General features: G+C 45.6%; 1 protein-coding gene across 1 annotated transcript in view; it reads right to left on the bottom strand.

Moving 5' to 3' along the window:
• Positions 1-1,007: 1,007 nt before the first annotated feature.
• ABTB1 (ankyrin repeat and BTB domain containing 1) overlaps positions 1,008-18,625 on the bottom strand; it is a 28,710-nt gene continuing 11,092 nt past the window's right edge. Inside the window, exons 8-12 of the mRNA XM_082487880.1 lie at positions 15,775-15,890; positions 10,187-10,285; positions 9,409-9,576; positions 6,194-6,394; positions 1,008-4,394 (exon numbers count right to left, since the gene is read on the bottom strand). Coding sequence (XP_082344006.1) covers positions 4,188-4,394; positions 6,194-6,394; positions 9,409-9,576; positions 10,187-10,285; positions 15,775-15,890 — 791 coding nt within the window. The 3' untranslated portion in view covers positions 1,008-4,187. The remainder of the gene's footprint in view (positions 4,395-6,193; positions 6,395-9,408; positions 9,577-10,186; positions 10,286-15,774; positions 15,891-18,625) is intronic.

The following is an 18,625-nucleotide window of genomic DNA, read 5'->3' as shown; positions in this document are numbered from 1 at the left end:
GACTCCTTGTACACACTGTTTGTTGAGTCCCGAAAGCCTGACTAGTGCTTGAACTTATCCAAAGCCCAGTCCCTCCCTTCAACAGCATTAGTCGCTCAGATGCTATTAGTATCCCCCCTCTCCTGAAAATTGCACGTTCCTACACGGAGCCACGGGGACAGGCTTGGATTCTCGTTCCCTGAACGCCAGTCACGCTCTGAAGTCAACAGGGGCTGCACACAGGCAGCTCAGCTATTGCCACCAAAACTACTGCAGCCATCCAGACATACAAGAAGGCAGAAGAGAAAATAAGTATCTCCGTCCTCAGAGAGAAGAAGGACTGCACAGGCACTTCAGCAGACTCAAGGGTTTGGAGAAAATACATGCTCCAGGCACTGAACAAGTCAGAATAGTTAAGCACAGCAGCTGAGAAATCTCCATCCTCAGATTTAATGAACAGTCAGCAATGACAGAGGCACAGGGTGACAAGAAGAGACAGGGGACACCTTACTTGCCAGGGACTGCCCAGAGCAACGTTCTGAGATAAGCATCACCCTCCACCACCACCACACTGACCAAACCTGTGCCACAGTGCCACTAGTGAAATAGAATAATCCCGGGAGAAAGGAGCCAGTAAAAACAAGCCGGTGCTTCACCCTCATATTCTGGTAGGACCGTATGAACAGGTCACCAAGGGAGGAGAGCAGAGTCACACTTTTCTCACTGCTTGGAAGCCAGGTGGTGCAGAGCCAGCCCCTGGCCCCAGTACAGGAAAATAAGCTGAAGGAGCCCAACGAGTCCTTTCAGAAATAAAGCCGCACTGATGCTGTCAGTTGGTAACAAAGAGGCCACAGCAGGAACAGATATAGTGAAATATACTATTTTATTGCTGCACGCATGCTTACACATTTCTTCTTAAATATATTGTTGCTCTGATAAATTTTACAATCATCTTAATTCAACAAGTGGCTAGTAGTAAATAAAAAGGACAGAGGCAACAAAACACAAAAAGGACACTGGCAACAGAAGAAAAACCAAAAGGTTTTTATTTTGTGATAGAATTATTTGCAGCAAGAATAAAGTGAATTCAAATCTAAGTTTTGACCTGGCTCATCTTAACTGGAGAGTTTGCCTGCATGCTGACCATCTGCTTATGCATGCTTTTTGATAGCCCTATTTTGCCAAAAGGGATGCGGGGGGCGGGGTTTAAAGGACCCCGAGTAATTGGGCAATTTGACAGGGCTCACAGATGTGACCACTAAGTGCACGCAGACAGACGAAGCGTTTGCTTGGCAGCCCATGTGGAACTGCATTACTGGGGAGGCAGATCAAAAGGCCACACTGACCTTTCCTCCCACGTGTACAACTGCAGCCTCACTTGCTCCACACTTAAGGACGCAGGAATGGAATTATGCGAGAGCAGCCATATGGAAAACACTTCCCAGCACCGCTGCCCCTCCTCTGCCTGCCTCCTGCTTTGCCCACTACCAGTGTCCGTTTTGCTTTAGCAGCTGAGGCATCTGCAGAGAAAAGCATTAGCACATCCCTCGGTAATCCTGTTTCTGCATCTCGTTCTGTACAAGCAGAAGGCAAAGGCCACATTCCGTTCTCCGGTAGCTCCATCCAAGCCCAGTACAGGGCTGTCACAACCACTGCAGTGGAAAGCTGACTACTAAGATGTCAGATGCGGAATTTATGCAGGAGGAGCAGAGGAGATATGATAAACTAAACATCCTGCTTCTATGTTCAGTATCATCTTCAGCCATATAGGGAAGAGAAACACAAGGGAACTGGATCAGCCGGGTTAAGCTGTCGGTCGTTTCTGTAGCAGGCTTTCATGAGCCTGACTCTCCACTGAGCAAGAAAACAGGCAGTTCTGCTTTCACCCTTCTTTTTCCAAAACATATGGGACTTCATATTAAAGCTTTCTCAATAGCTCTTCCCCTCCTCAAGTCCACTGAGATGCCTTTATCAGTTCAAGTTGTACAGGGTTCTTTGGTGGTCCTGTCAAAGCCACACCAAACTCAAGAGACGGACATGGAGGTACATTCCGCAAATCACACAACAAACACACAGCTCCTCTCCATGTCACCACCCCAAACAGAAGCACACTCCTGCTGCTCCCTGCTTCCATACAGCAACACACCCCTGCAGGGACACAGCCTCTTTCTTCACCCCAATATGACTGCAGAAAACAAACTACAAGAACTCCTTGCACTTCCTCACAAGCACTTTGAAACAGAATTGAAGCACACCATGCTTGAATAGCACTGCTGCTGCTATCCCCTGCCCCAAAGAGACTTCTTCTGCAACAGAAACCCGTTAAACACAAACGACAAAGTGCACAAGCATCTGGGGTCCAGTTAAGTCAATGCACCTCATTTGTGCCCCACCAGCTCTGTCCCCAGCTTAAGTGCAACTCAATCCTGACATGTGATTTTGCCGAAGTCCAGCTTCTCTCGAGTACAGCAGCCAAACCCCAGTGCCCACTCCTCACTGCAACCAAACCCAGCCTGCCTAGTGCAAGTGGTGCCCAAAGCCTGCCTACATACTTGCAAACAGCTTCAATGCACGCCAGAAATAGGCAGACACTCTACCCAGAGGCAGTAAGGCTGCAGTTCTCACAGGGTGTGGGAGCATCAGTTTCTTACCTGGTGAGATTAGCAAAGAAGAGAAACCCATCCTCCCAGTACATCCACACCTGTAGCAAGCCCCTGCTAAACACTGGATCTCCAAACCCTTTCCTTATCCGTGTGAAGCACCACTACCATTACAGAAAACAGTGTAGCTGTGGGGGATCCATGCCCAGTTCCCACCTCAAACACTAAAAGCACACCTGAAATGGATTATTGCAAGCCCTTGCCTCACAAAGTGACCAAAATGACGATATGGGTTAGTAATGGCAGCCCACTGCCTGTGCAAGATTCCTGGTGTGCTTCACACTATGTCTCTTCTCCCTCCCAACTCCCAGCACAGCAAAGTATGCCTGGCCTGCATCTTGCAGACCCAAGACTCTCATAACATGCCGTTCTGGAGATGAACGGCTCTGAGGGCAGCCTATTTGGCAAGGCAAGCTTTATGCAGGGCTATCGCCTGCTGATTGGTGCCAAGGAGAAAGAACATCACCGCCCTCATTAGGAGTCTATGGAGACAACATGAGATAACAAGACCTACTGCAGAACACAGATTCAAAAAACATACACTAGTACAAACAGTGAATTTCCTGGAGAACAATGAAGCCACAAGGCTCAAGGCTGAGCAAAGCCAGAAGGTCGACAAGTGGGACAGCTGCCCTGCAAGAGATCCAAAAGGCCCCTTTTCCTTTTAAAAAAAGATTTCCAGTGACCCCTCTTCCCTGACCCACCAGCAAGTCAGTTTTGCTCTACCACAATGGACAAAAAGAAAAGGAAAAGTGCTGTTTCCAAGAAGGTGTTTCCTTCCCCTGTTAGGAAGAAAAGGGGTTCTCTCCCTTTTCTTTGCATTGAAAGCTACTGCTTTGTAAGAATGGAAGGACTCTGGTCTCTACTGTACTCCCAAAGATGTTTGTTCAGAAAGTAAAGCTTATAAATTCTGAGCACTTCAAAGCAATGAAAAGCTAGGGAAGACCTGGAAATCACTTTGTTTTTTTTCATCTAAGAACTAGACAGTGCCTTCCACATAGCCAAGTACTCCTGTGTCCCTGTTAGGAAAGCACTGCCCACCTTTGCCAATCTTATAACGCTGACAGCGACCACTTCCCTTCTACTATACTTATTTGGAGAGTTTAATCCAGTACTCCTCTGCTGGTGGCAACTGAACAAATATCCTGGCACGAACCAGTTTCAGAAGGATGGTGTTGGGCAGCAGAACAGGATGGGTTGTAACACCAGGCAGTACCAAGTCCCCCAGAACAGCTCCCTTACCACTCCCAACAGCTCGCAGTCTTCTACCCCACATCGTATTGTACAAAGGAGCAGCTACTGATTTGGGCTGAACTTTGGGAGCTATTTCTGAAAGGAGAAACAAAAAAAAAACAAAATAAAACCCACCACAAACCAGACACACAAATGTCCAGACATAAATAAATTAAAAAGAAACCATGCCTGAAAGTGGATGGGAAGGAGGACAAAGACGGGGAAGAGACATTCAGAGACTAGGATGTTCTTGCGCTCCGAGCCAACCCAGTGGGGGCTACGCAGGCTGCATATGACAGGCAGTGTTTGCGCATATCAGCACTCAAGCCCTATACTGGCCAGGAGGTTCTCCAGAGCTTCAAGTTTCTGGTTGGCTTCCTCGATGGCACTGTAAGTCTGCACGTTGCTGGTGATGTGGAAGCGGATGTCATCAACCAGAGGAATGGAGTCAGTCTCCTGCCGTTCCTCCACAGCTTCTGCATTCTCTTTCACAGCAGCCACAAACTCCTCCAACTCCACCAGCTGGATGGGGCGGACAAGAGAACCATTAGGAAGACAAGATGACAGGTAAAGGGACGTAAAGGGTTGGGATAATGGGCTCAGTCACTGTTGAGGGATCCCACAGAAGAAAAGGGCACACAGAGACCCAATCTTATGTCTCCTACACACACCACTTGGAGATGCCTCCTACCATTCATCCTAAGGAGGCAGTAACGCTCCAACAATAAATGGTCACAACAATAAGCAACCAGCACCTCAAACAGTGCACTGTAATACCCACTAAACTAAGCATCCACAGTTGTGGTATCGGGACACATGGACACACACAATATTCCCTCCAGAAAGGCTCCCCAGCAGGAACCAGGAGACGCTGCCAGACACTTTTGGGAAATGTCTCACAACAGGCAAGACAGCGGGTGCTTGTGCCCAGTTCAGAACCAGGAGCCACAGATTACTCTGTTCCCACCACAGCTCTCAGCCCTACCACAACAGCCGACCGGCAGATCACAACAAGGCAGCTGCTCTGTTCTGCATCCAACCTGACAGAATCAGGTCACTCATGAATGATTTTGCATCAAGTTCCCCAGGAACATGTGGTGTGCTGAAGGCCGAGAGGCAGCTTCCGTCTGTCTACGCTACCAAACTGTGCCTAGGCACAGCAGGTTGCTGAGCCCCGCTCTATGCTACACACACTGCCAAAAATCTCTCCCTGTTGCCATCATCAGTGCATCTTCACAAGATGCTGGCAGCTGCTGATGTTTGAACAGCTGGGGTGGCTCCATTTGTGCCAACACCCTTAGGAAGGCACATTGCCAATGCTGGGTCCAAGGACTTCTCAGGCTACAGAAAGGGAATGCAAAGCCCTACCTTACCTGGTTACTACTTGGGATATTCATTCAGCTTTCAAACCAAATTTCCTTTACAGAAGCCAGAATCTGGGCACATACCGATGCGTCTATCATCCCCAAGCTATACAGCGAACAATATAACAGCCCCAGAGTTATTTCCTTTGCTATTTTCACATGCCAAAAAGAATTTCACACCTTTCAAGGTGCAGGTAAAAATATTACATTGCCATGTGAACTGCACAAGCCATTTATAAAGATCTGTCTCAGGATAAAAACACCCCATAGATTCTAGTCTATCCTTCCGTATGGTAACTTCCTCCACAAGTTCTGAAACTTCACTCTATAATCGCTCAGGATTACACTTAAATGGAGCCCCATAAAGAAAACTTCAGTGCTATATTCATTACTTCTGGCTGTTCAGCAGCCAAATTTCCCCTGTGGAAACCCCTACTGTTAAGATTTGTCATCCTGGAGGAGATTAGTGATCACATGGATTACTCTTTTCTATAGCATTATGCCAGGAAGAACTCCCTCCAGCAAACACCAAAAAACATTTCCTGCACAGAGCTCCCCTGCACACTCCGTTGGGTTCTCCAGGCTGCAGCTGCTGCATTTAGGCAGCACCGTTGTTGCTTTGGGCACAGTGGCTGAAAGCTCAGTGAGAGTCACCTGCCCATGGCACTTGAACTTTTTTGGCAGTTTTTTCACCCCACAGTGCACAGGGATGTGCGAGACAGCCATCAACATCTGGCTTACTGCAGTGACATCAGATACTGCCACACTCCTCATCCTCTGTCCTAACTCACCACGTGCTTTGCTACTTAACCACTGCTCATTTTCAGGAAGCACATTAAACCAGAGGGGGCAACCATTTATTACAGACTAAAGTATAATCATTAAATCTGTTGTATCTATGGCTCACTGTGCAGTTAGGTCTGTGGGCAGATGTGGTAAGTGCAGTGTTTCCACTACCTTCTCGATGATCTTTGCCATGTACTCCGTGCACTGGTCCTCCAGGCGGGTCAGCTGGAACAGCTTTGCGATCCTCCAGATGCTGACAATGTTGTCTTCATCGAGGATCTGAGCCAAGGTCCTGCCACAAAGGCGCTTGAGCCCAGGCAGCAGGTACATGTCTGCCACACACAGCACATCATAGGCATTTTCCGGGGACAGCTGGCAACGGAAAGAGGAGAATTACTGTCCAGTCCTACCCACTTCACTTGTCTCTGGCAAACCGCCTCCTTCTCTTGTGTTTTAGCAGAGCTTCCCTAAAGCGTTATTTAGCCCATTACCTGACAAGTGTTAACAGTACTACAGAGAGACAGGAGCTCAAGCTTTCAGGGCTAGGTCTTCCACCCAGTTACCACAGAGGAGTTTAAAATGCTGCAGAGGCAGCTTGCTCAGCACAAAGCAAGAAGTTTGCCATGCTGCAGCTAACCCCTCTAGCTAAGCACAAAGCAATGCTGAAAAACTGAAATGCAGCTGAAAGCTGGCTGCTAAGAAATGTTCGATGTGGCAGCGGAAGGAGGTAGCTTTTACCAGAAGTACTGAAAGTCCTTCAAAGAGACAAATGGCAGAACACAGCACCTTGTCCCCACTAGGACTCATGCTCCCGCTTTGTACCGCTGGACTTGCATTTTGCGAAAAATGTGCAAAATTCTCTTAAGTTTCTTCCTCAAACTGGCTCTGCAAACCCAGCCAGCACAACCTCCCTGGCACAGGGACACATCCAAGGACAGAAAATTGCACCCCAAACGAACTGTAGGTGAGGCCCCACTAGGTAAGGAACAGACTCTGCACATTGAGTACTACTGGAGCTTTATCGGGTATTCAAACTGAACTGAATTCATGCACCAGATGTTCAAGCTTATGTTGTTGTGAATGGCCTTTAACATTTTCAGGCTCTTGAGCTAAAGAACCACCCTCCCATTTCCCTCTTGGGTACTTTTGTTCCTTGCAAGTGATCTGAGGATAAAAAATGCTGTAGATAATGTTGGAGACGCCACCTCCAGCTTTACTCAGTCTCTTCTCCCTGGCTGGGCAAATCCTATTTTAGTAAGCCATCTGCGTCACTAACCTGGAACTAGAGCCTCTCTCTGCACAGTTCTGTTCCTGCTAATGTGAAGTGCAAAGAGCGCAGTTACCCACATCCATTTTAACAGTGAATCTGCAGGATACAGCATACCCTGGCTATGGAGGAGGCGAGATCACTTGCATCCAGAGACCAAGGCACACTGGTCTAGACTGTGGAATGATAACTCTGATGCAATGTGGTCCACCACCCTGATAACTGGTCAGCAGCAAAAACACTGCTGTCCACATCTACACATGTGGTTGCTCACTCTGACAACCACAAAAGGTTGATTATTTCTTGCTCTACAGCTGTTGACACCAGTGTTTGGAGAGACTACTCACAGCAAATGTCTCAGCTGTATAACACCCCGCAACAGCTGTGCAGAAGGATGCGAGATGTGTTAAAGGCATGCCACGAATGCTATAGTGCCACAGTGGTGTGACAAAGCTCTTGAGGTTATTAATCAAGTACTGCTTTGTCCTTTCACAAGCTCCAAGAACTTCATGAGTTGGAGGCGTCCAAGTCAATACTATTGATGGCAGCAGCTCCCAAACACCTGATCAGGTACAAACCTGGCAAATGTTCCTCCAAAAGCTCCCCCTGAGCTCACACACAAAAACCTCTGATCAGCAACTCCTCTTTCTGCCTGGATCCCTTTCTGTCCCCTGCACACACTCTTCCCTCCAACTGCAAGCATTGTCACTACTACATGGCAGACAGACATAAATCCTTTGGAAAAAAAGACATGGAATTCAGAGTGCAGAAGACACTTGACTGAAGAAACCCAGGGCAGGGAGAAGACTCTACATGTAAGCGTGGAACTTGAGCTATACTCCTGTTTTCCTAATCATTTTTCCTAGCAGTTTTTCATGCTGGATGAACTCTCTGCAGAAGCTCGTATCTTGGCTGCTCAGTTTGAAATCCAAGCTAAGTTCTGTGATGGGACCATCCTTCATAGAAAACATATGAGCAAGACCCTTTCAACTCCTGCACATTGTTGTTGGTCTGCCCTCCCGCTCTGAGTCCTGACCGGGCAGCTGAGGCACCCCTTGGAAAGGGATGGCTGCCTGGAGGGCAGGCAGACTGGAGAGGCGCAAGGGAAAAGGGTCACGTTGCAGTGCAGTCACAAGGTCAGGAGGGTCTTCACAAACCCAACACGCTTCTTTCCCTCTCTGCCTGCCCTTTCAGTCCATAGCTGAGGGAAAAGTGCAGGCAAGTGAAGCATCTGCTCTCCAGCATACCAATGGCAATCCTGCCCTTGCTGCCTGCTAAATACGTTTCTCCCTACCACACATTCCCTGCTGCTACCCGGAGGTGAAGAGATCAGCAGAAACAAGGTCACAGCTGTGTGCACTCTCTGTATGTGGCACCTAACCCAGAGCACAAATACTGCGTGGGAGAAGTGACACTGGCAGGTGCAGCAGTGTCTCTGATCACTGCCCTAATACCAGAATATGTTCTGGCATCTTGTAGCTAGACCTGCCGAAAGCATTTGCACAAAACCAATGCAGGAAGCTGCTCAAACGCTGGTATTTGCTGCACTTTCCACTAGGCTGAAGACTAGGTGGGTTAGGGCCATTTTGTTACTGCTTGCGATACTGAGCACAGCAAGGCGTTGGTCTCCCAGTGGAACCTTCGCCCATCCCAGCAATAAATAACAGTGGAAATAATGACTTGCTACAAATGGAAAAGCGGGCTATGATGCCAAGAGTAAATAAGCCAAATCTCTCAACCTTTCCACATCTCCAAATGTGTTCAATCTGCCATCTACTGGCAGCTGCTCACCTTATCCTTCCACAGAGCCGACGAGGGAAATCTGCAACGCCCTGCATTTATCACGCCAACATACAACGTGCAACCTAATTCCTGATATGGGATGAAACACTAGGGATTTGCTTCCCGAATGTCATGCACATAAACTAGATCCCTGCCTGGCTCACAGCAAGCCCCAGTATGTTGGTTCCTGAGACAGAAGTGAGGTAGCAGAGTAGGGCAGTGGGATTTAAGAAACCACACACACACACTCCTGCCTCCAGATGCTGTAAGAAAACACTGTTGTGAACAACTCCAGAATTACCCAGCACAGAAGGAAAGGCTCCACAGCTGGCCTCACCTCTGTATCATCACTGTAGATGTAGTAGAGGACTCGGATGAAGATGTCTTCTGAGATGTTGTGGACAGTCACCACAGGGATGCTGGGCTGTGTCTGCAGCTCCTCACTCTCACTGAAATGGTCTTCAAGAAGGGCTTTGAAATAATCACTGCGACCACAGAAAAATGCCTGGAGAAGGAAGAAAGACCAAAACACTAGCATCTTTCTTACTGAACCAAACCAAACAGCACTGCCAACCAGCTGTCAGAGCAGTTTTAAGGTATTTTGGAAATCCAGACTCTGTAACTCTGATTCTCCCTGTATTTTGAATCCGCATCTCCAACTATTTTTCCGTACCTTATTTCTATCCATGCCTACCCTCAGAACCAAAAAAAAAAAAATATTTGTAAACTTAAGAGATTGGAAAGTAGCATGGTATTAGGGCAGGAGTTTGAGTTGAGGTTGGATGTCAAAACCCATTCTTACTCGGGTTTTCTTGCAGCTCACACATTTCCCTCTCCAGACAATGAACTCACAAGCCAGCAGTAGGAGATTTTGCAGCCATGAATGCTTAGCGGAATCCATAAATTTATCTTCTCACCTCTGCAAGAAAGGCAGGGTTTGCTGTTTTGTTAAATGCTTTAAATATAGTTTCCAGCTGCAATAAGACTTTTGGTTTTCCAGCTGATGAGGCAATGCTGCTTCTGCAGAGTGTATCCAGCACTGATGAGCAGGAGACACAGGTAGACTACACTCACGGCAAAACAGAAGGAGAATGAAGTATAGCTCAAGCACATACCTTATGGCACAAAAAGTTGTAATCTGCCACCCGGAAACACACATCGGGACAACTGTTAAAGTTGTCGGTGCTGTCAAATGGCAACTCCCCAAAACCAACCTAGGAAGAGAAACCAGAAAACCCTACCTTTAATATTTGTGCTTTAAACACACTCAGGGTCCCAAGTTTAGACTTCTTGGTGTTCCCAGAAGCAAACACCCATCAGCACAGTACAGAGCACCAGAGATGCTCTGAACACAGATTTCAACGTGATAAACTGAAGCCCTTGCACTTCTGATAGAGATATTCCTGGTACAAGTTACAGCTGCCTTCCTTATCCATGGAAACTCCCTGACACTCCATACACCTCTGGAAAACATTTCTGTGCCACCCAACACGGCAGATAAAGTGGAGGTGAAGTTTACTTCATGTAGTGGGTACCATAAGCATACCAGAGCTTCAGACTCTTTACTGTGTAGATGTACAGGCAGATGTAGGAACATATAGATTACGTAGACGTATACACCAGTTTGAAGCGGTTTGGCTGCAATTACTGCCTCACTTGAATAATCCAACATTTCTAAAGCACATTTTAAATTTCTCATTTGATTTGCAGCCAAAGATAGTGTTGTTGCAGTATTAATACTCTAGTGAATTACTTTAACACCAACACACCTCCTCCCAGTCCCACATGCCAACAAAGACAGCACACACACCAAAAAAAAAAATATCTCTTGGCCTTATGTTATTTTAAAGTGACACTTCCAAATATTTTCACTTTCACCTACTCCTATATACAGGGTAACTGAATTGCAAAAAAAAAAAAAAAAAATATTATATTCACATCATGTAACCAAGACAATCTCTGGAAAAAAAAGTTTCCCCTGGTTCTTGATTTCCAAACACATGCCCCTGAGCTGCCTGGGCTGAGGAGTTTATTACCTCTGTCCCTCATCCAGGAAAGTTGCGGCCCAAGTTTGCACCTGGGAAAACCCTGGGCTGACCATGAAGATCAGTCTCCCAGTTGCAGACTACCTAAGCATCATTTCCAACTCGCCTGCCTCCATCCTAACTGAAAGCAACTTTCAGCATTACTGAGGAGCAAGATGACTCCTCCCTCCCAAACCGAAGACAGACACAACCCCCAATACACTCACTGGGTTGGTGCTCTGTGACAAGCTCCATTCGCATGCAGTGGGGTTTCTCTCACAAAACAGGTTCTAGGATGCGGCAAGGCACCAAGCTGGCAAAAGCACGTACCACCAATGAACACGGCAATCTGGCCCCATTTGCCAGGCTCCTTCTCTGCCCGCAGCAACATTTGGCAGCTTCTGGTTCCAAACCACAGGAGAGTAAACCCAGTGACATTCAAATTGCACGCACAGCTGTCACAGTAATGCTGCCTCTCCGTAGCACCTCTCCCCTGTGAGTCCTTCCCCATCAGGGAACTCCTCTCCTAGAAGGGATGCAGCAATTCAAGGAACACTCCCCACCTGATGTTACCTGCTTCTCATACAGCTGTAACACAAAGGGCACCTCCAGCACTGAAGATGAGATCAGACTGTCCCAGCTGTAGATTTCCCCGGCTGCTATTTTGCTGTTATCTGTGTCTCACATTACAAGGCAATGAATAAATGGCAGTCTGGGATCTGCAGCCACGCTCTCTGTGGCACCCCATTACAAACGCTTTTTGTCGGGATCCAACTGCTCACTCTGCCTTGCTGCTCTTCCCACCCTATGGACACAGCTTCCATATCGTCTCCTAGGAATTCTGACCTGACTTTCAAGTCTACAACTTTGCAGGCACATTACAGGTAAAGCAAACCTAGAAACAGGCTTTGATAAGATGCCAGTCTTTGTAGTACAGGCGTTTTAATTGAGATATAAACTCTGCATCTCCTACGTGCATCCCTTATTTGCTCCTTTTTCGTTGTCCAAAGGTAAATCTGTAAAAGGAATCCATCTCTCTGGAATGGACATGGGAGTTTTATTTGTCTCACAGTTTGTCTCCTGAATTACAAACTCCTCTGGGCTCAATTTGTTGCTTCTCACCCTGCCTGGTCCCCGCTCTGATGCTCACGTTTACAAGGTCATTTCCAATTCCTACTACAAAAGCAGGTTCGCGCCTTTTGTCTCTCCTATTCATCATTAAGTGGATTTGCAGAATTTTCCGGTTTATTTCCCTTTTAAGTCTCTACTGCTTTACTCTTCTCCCTCGTCATGCTTGAGGAATTTCATCTCCCTTTCAGGGTCTCCCTGCAAAAAATAAGCTTATTCCTCCTACCCTCCCCTATTCAGGCAACCTCTTTAGCATACTGCCCTGCCCAGGCAAAGCACAGCTGCCAAAGTTAAGTATGTTGTCCAGGAAGCACAAAATAGTCTAGCCTACAAGGTGCACGCTTATTCACCAAACAGAAATATTCTCAACACCTCTATAGTGTAAGACTGCTTTGAACATTCACAGGACCTTGCAGCCATCAAATGTAGAGGACCAAGTCTTTGCTACTATGAATTTGCTTTTAGCTCTTAAATAGAAACGTTGCTGGAGGCAAAAACATATAAAACAAATCAGTGGCAGCAATTTGTACCTTGCCCAGATTATCTCAGAAAGAACACTGTAAATAAATTACAAGACAAAATACAGTGGTGAGTGATTCAAGAGAAGATTACCAGCCCATAACCAGATGCAAGCAGGTTGGATAAAGAAAAAAAAAAAAAACTGGAAGCATGTTGTAAATAGCACAGTTAACCTGCCTCTGCCAAACAGGCAAAGCAAAGCACAGGAATAACTGCTGCGGACAACCACGCTACACAGCTGCGGAGACAGACAAGATGGGACCTGTCTACTTGTTTCCAACTGTTCTTTCTACACACCACAAGATTTAGCTTTACCCCAAAAGTGACAAATGGTCACATTTTTTTGCAGCCACACCAAATGTCAATACAGATGGAGAGAACATTATTTATTTCATGGCAAACCCTGATCCTTTTACGTCGGATTTCATCTTGGTTTGGAAAATAAGATTTCAGTTAAAAAGTAATGAAAAACTGTGTCTACAGTCTCATAGACTGGAAGCCCTGGAGCCTCTAACTCAGAGGTCACCTGGCAGACACGAGATGAAAAGCTAGGAAGACAGACAGTGGAAAGCCACATGGTTTTTGACAGTTGCCTGGCTTTTGACGGTGTTTTACTTAAACCTGTCACTACTAAATGTTATTGCAACAAACCAAGAAGCAGCTGTTGTGGTCAGAAAAATTCTGGCCATTACTAGTTTAAAACAAAATAGAGACAACCACCACATTTTTAAAAACACCAAAAGAGAAAAGGATTTCAAGTATAAACAGGAATGAGAAACAAGATACCAAGATTATAAATGTGTTCAAGAGTTCAAAGAATAGATAGCTATCATTCTAAGAACTAATAATGAACTGTGATTGGATAACAAATGTTAATTATTGGTTTAGTCATATAGCATATTACTGAACTGGGATGCATAGTCTTCTGCATCATTTAAATACCAAAGACATTACATGCAAATTATTTGTTTATAGTGAAACAGAAAGTTGTATACATCCCAGTTTCATGTAATATATGCATGTTTCATTACATGACATGCAGCAGCTCAGAATACCTCTTGCCAAATTCTGATCATTACCTGAAATGCTATCAAGAAATGCTGGCTTTTATCCAGAAGCTGAATACCTATTTTGTTCTGCATAGGCGGGAAAAAAATGTACATTTCTCTCAAGAACATGGATGTTTGTGTGTGACTATTCAGTCGCCCCTGACATTTTAGGTTACATAGTTTGTATACTATTCCCTGTATGGCATCAAAGCTTGTAAGAACGAGGATGTGTGAATCCTCTGGCCCAGAACAAAGACATCCAACGCACAGAATTTAACAATTTGCAAACATTAGGATGAGATACAAATGGCAATAGGATGAAGAACTTTGTTAACTTACAAAGAATATACGAACAACAAAAAAAAAGTACCTAGAGACAGAAAAATGGGAATCTTTTAGAATTTATCAGGCTTAAACAAAGCACCCAGGTTTGTGCACGGCATACAAATTCTCCAGTGAACAGGTGTGCGCCCATGCACTCTTCTCTTTTACAGCCATAATAAAGTTTAACGCTGCTGTAACTGCCTTCTTTCTGGCCTATGAACATAGCAAGAGAACCACAGCTCACAGAGGCATTCCAAGTGCTGTCAGACGATTACATTATTCCAAGTTTAACATTTTCCTTCCAGCTCCTATTCTGCATGAAAGAATTACAAGGGAAGTGTTTCTAACTCTTGAGAAGAAAAGCTTAACCTGACAAGAACATCTGACCAAGGTCTGGGAACAAGCAATCAAACAGAAAACATTCTTTTTATTTGTGAAGTAGCTTAAAATGTATGTGAATCTCACTCTGAGGCCCATGATCCTTTTTTTAATTCTTGGGGAGGTAAATCTAAGGCTTACTTATAGTATTACCTCCCTTTAAAGCCTCCAAACATACAGAAAAGCATATTAAAAGCCCCAAATAAACACACAGTTATTTGGGGGAGTCAGGTTACTTATGAAAGATCTCCACATTGGTAGATGGAAACTTGATGGAGGAAAAACTCCCTCTATAAAGTGCTCTGTACTCAGCGAAATATGTCTGTCAAATGCCAGCACAAAACATTCTGGCTTATTACAGGTAAGAAACCTTATCCAGCATGTCAGTCACACTCTCATGCACACACATGCATGCTCTCTGTGCCAGGGGACAAAAAGAAAAAGAGACAATAAACTTTGCTACATCACTCAATCATACAACCTCTGGGCACAGCAGCTACCTAAACTGAGTTTGCATTATTAAATTCAGTGCTTGGTATGAGAGAGAGGAAAAAAAAAAAAGAACAGAGATAACTGCAAAGCGAATCTGCTGATATTACAGAAAATAACAGATGCAGGGAGAATTAAGACCGTTAATATTTATCCTGTTCTCCCTCAACTGGGAGCAAAGATTCGCATATCTGAGCCTAACTAATAATACTGATGGTATTTTAACATAGTGATCATCAACCTGTAGTCTGTGGGCTATTTCTAAGGGTCAACAGGACATAGTTATGAAAAGCAAACCTATTCCCAAACAAGTTAATTTGGCTTCAGAGGGACTCACATTTCTGCTGGAAATATCTTCAGGGTTTGAAAGCACCTCTCCACTGTAGGGTGTCAGTTCCTACCAAGTGAGACATCTTCCATCTATACGTCCCTTTGGGTACCAATGCCCGCAGCTAAAGCGTTTTTGATGCTCAAGAAGGATGGCAGAGGGAGGGAAAAAGAGCTGGGGGCCAACTCTTGTCCCATTGTAGTCAATGGGGAAATGCCCACCAACTGCATGGCAAGGATTTTGTTTACCAAGATCCCCACTGGAGGAAAAATCCAAGGGAAAGGACCAGCACCGACACCCTCGTTAAACAATTTTACAGCATTTCCAAGCAATAAAAGGCTTTCAGCATTTGGAGCACCAGCAAAAAAGCAAGCACTGAACTCAAATGGAGATAACGCGACTGACCACATGTGAACACGTATCACAGCCCCACAGAGACCAGAAGTAGTATAAATGATCCCTACCCGCAGTTCGGCTGGCAGGGCGCAGTCTGCTAGAAGAGCCAGATCTTCCTGCAGCCGGCAGTTACCTGTGGGCTCAATCGTCAGCACTTTCACACAGGTCCCTGGCTTGGAAGAGACTGGAAGAAGCAAAAAACAAAAGAGCAGAGATGCCTAAATTCCTCTACAAACATTCGCTCCCATTTAAAGAAAAGACAGACACTCCAGGAAACATCAGTATTATTGCTGTTTAGCTTTTTACTGCAAAACACATGCGATTCCTCTGTGTAAACACGAATACAGCACCCCTCAGTACAGCTGGTGGGCAGGGCTGGAAGGGGATGCCTCTATTGTTGTTTCTCCTCAAAACTCCAATTAAATTCCTTGTGCTGGAATATCAACCACAGCAAACAAAGTTGCCACGGGCATATTTCAAGCCCAACTTGCTCTCTGCATCCCTTGTCATCAATTACAGTTGAGGACCGTTTATCAGGCTGCCCCGATCCCTGCAGAAGCCACTCATACAATGCCTTCCCCAGCTGACCACCCCGACCACTGTCAGTGTCACCTAAGGGGAAGCCTATGCCAGGGAGTATCCTCTCTGCTCAGCCACGTGCTCTCATGGGTCCAATTTCAGCTGTGCCATTCTAACTTCACTCCAGGGACAAAGGGACTTATTCCTGTTTAGGTAATAAGTTCTGTGCACCCCAGTCTGTCCTCTACTCTCTACCTGTAGATCCCCAAAGCACAAAGAGCCCCAAAACACCTGGACTCCTGAGCACGCCTGTGTTGTTTGCAAACATTAAATAAGCACTGCAACCACCACCAAAGAAATCAAATAAACCATAGAGTTGGCAACTTTATTTGCCTTTTTCAGACCTAGTGAGTCTTCCTGTTTTGCCCTCCCAGCCTACACAATTAAACAGCCTGATAAAGGAGAAGCAAAATACACCATCATACTTTTGTGGTCTTGCTATGACCAAAGTTGCTGTGGAGCTCATTGAAGCCAACCTCCCCTAACTTCAAATGAGCGGCAGCCCAAAGTACGCCCAGCTATTGTGTTACAATACTGCTGCCATCGCAGCCTTTCCTCTTTCTACCACCTCCCTCCCACAGTTCACTACCCCAGGTTTGTTTTCAGCTCAGCATGGTTTGGGGTGAGGACTAGAGCATGTCAGACATTCAGGAGTCCCTGGCATATAGGGAAGCATGCGAAGAAAAATGGAGCACCACCAGAAAAATTAAAAGTTGTGGTTAGGAAAGGTTCGAGATGCTGTTGTGAGCCAGAGACACAGAGTTAACACTCAAGGACAAAAGAGTTAAGCGGCCCCATACTGAAGCATTCAGGAGAATTTCTGACAGGCATGATTCACCGCATTAAAACCCCTCGCAGGTGAATCACGCCACCTTGAGACCTCATTTTTCCTGACATTATGCACAGCATTACATGAGCTCCATCAGATGACTCCATTGGGCCGTGGGCGAAACAAGACCACGATGTGCCACAAAACAAGTTCTCCACCCCCTCCTCCATGTTACTGCCGAACTTGTCAGATATGCCACCACTGTACCTCAAATCGGCTGAATATCCCAGGAAGATACTGGAAAGGCAAGGATAATTTACCAATACAAGACAGTCAGGTACCAGCATTGCTACACAGGGGACTATACCAGCAAGGAGACAGGCTGCTCTATTAGCACTAAATGGTATCTTCAGATACATGAATTCCAGGATAAATAAGCCAAGCGGAGACACGACACCAACAAAAACGAGACTGAGTGCATTTTCTTGAAGAGCCCTGTCCACTTATAGACCAGTGTGAGAGAAGGAAATTTCTCACTGTGCAATTAGAAATTCTTTACGGCAAACAGAATCATTTATATTTGTGTAGTGCCTATTGCAACAGTCACCGAATCAATCAGGCTCTGCAAGCGCTAATGGACACAGCAAGTTTTAAGCAGTAGTCAAGAGAAAAAGTTCTTCTCTTGGTATCTACAAAGCATCTATGCACTTTCATAGTGACATGAAAGAACAGTGATTTGTCCGAGACGCACATCTACCGTGAGACATTTCAGGCACTGCACCTCTCAAATCCAAGAGCACAGCATTTGGTAACACAAGACACTCTCTCCTAACAGAAACAATAAAAATCAAAGGGACAGAACAGGAATAAGCTGTTGGCTGCAAGCAAGCAGCAGGGACCGTCACCTTCTTTCAAGAAGCAGGAATGAAGGGTTTTCTGAAAAGAGCAACACGAACAATGCAAGGAGCTGGAGGGAATAACCCAACTACGGTTGAGAATGGAGGATTTTGTCTTTCTTCCCAGTCTAGCTCAGCTGAATAGCACTGAACATCACCCACCAATTCATCAGCTGCCTGTGTTTCCACTGCTGAATACTTCTTTGTAGTCTTTTGCTTCAATTGAGCTAATGCACCACAAAAAATAAAAGCCACAAAAAACCCACCAAATTCCCAAACTTTTCCAAAATGATGCCGCAGTAAGATACCTGCCTTTTATGTCCTCCTCCCAATTCCACAGCTAGCTGTAACCACAGATTCTGTACATCCAGTGCCTCCACTGTGAAGGCAAGCATTCCAAACCCCACTCTCGACCTTTTTGCCCTAAAACTTGTTGAAAATAAATGTTCTGCAGTTATTTCTAATACCTCCACTTTTAAAGGAAGGATTATGGCTTAATCTGGACAAACCTGTCTGAGCTCTTCCAAACACTGCAACGGTTTTTTCTTGTTATCGCCACGACATACACGTAGGGGAAGATATGCAAGCCCTCACAACGAAGTCTGTCTCAGGTGCAACAGAAGGCACCAGGTCATCCTCTCCAGGTTTTTCCTAAACTACTTCCTGTGCATGCCA

This window comes from Vanellus vanellus, assembly GCF_965231255.1.
Source record: "Vanellus vanellus genome assembly, chromosome: 9".
Lineage (NCBI taxonomy): Eukaryota > Metazoa > Chordata > Aves > Charadriiformes > Charadriidae > Vanellus > Vanellus vanellus.
The sequence above is the reverse complement of the archived record's forward strand: the minus strand, read 5'-3'. Positions and strand labels throughout refer to the sequence as shown.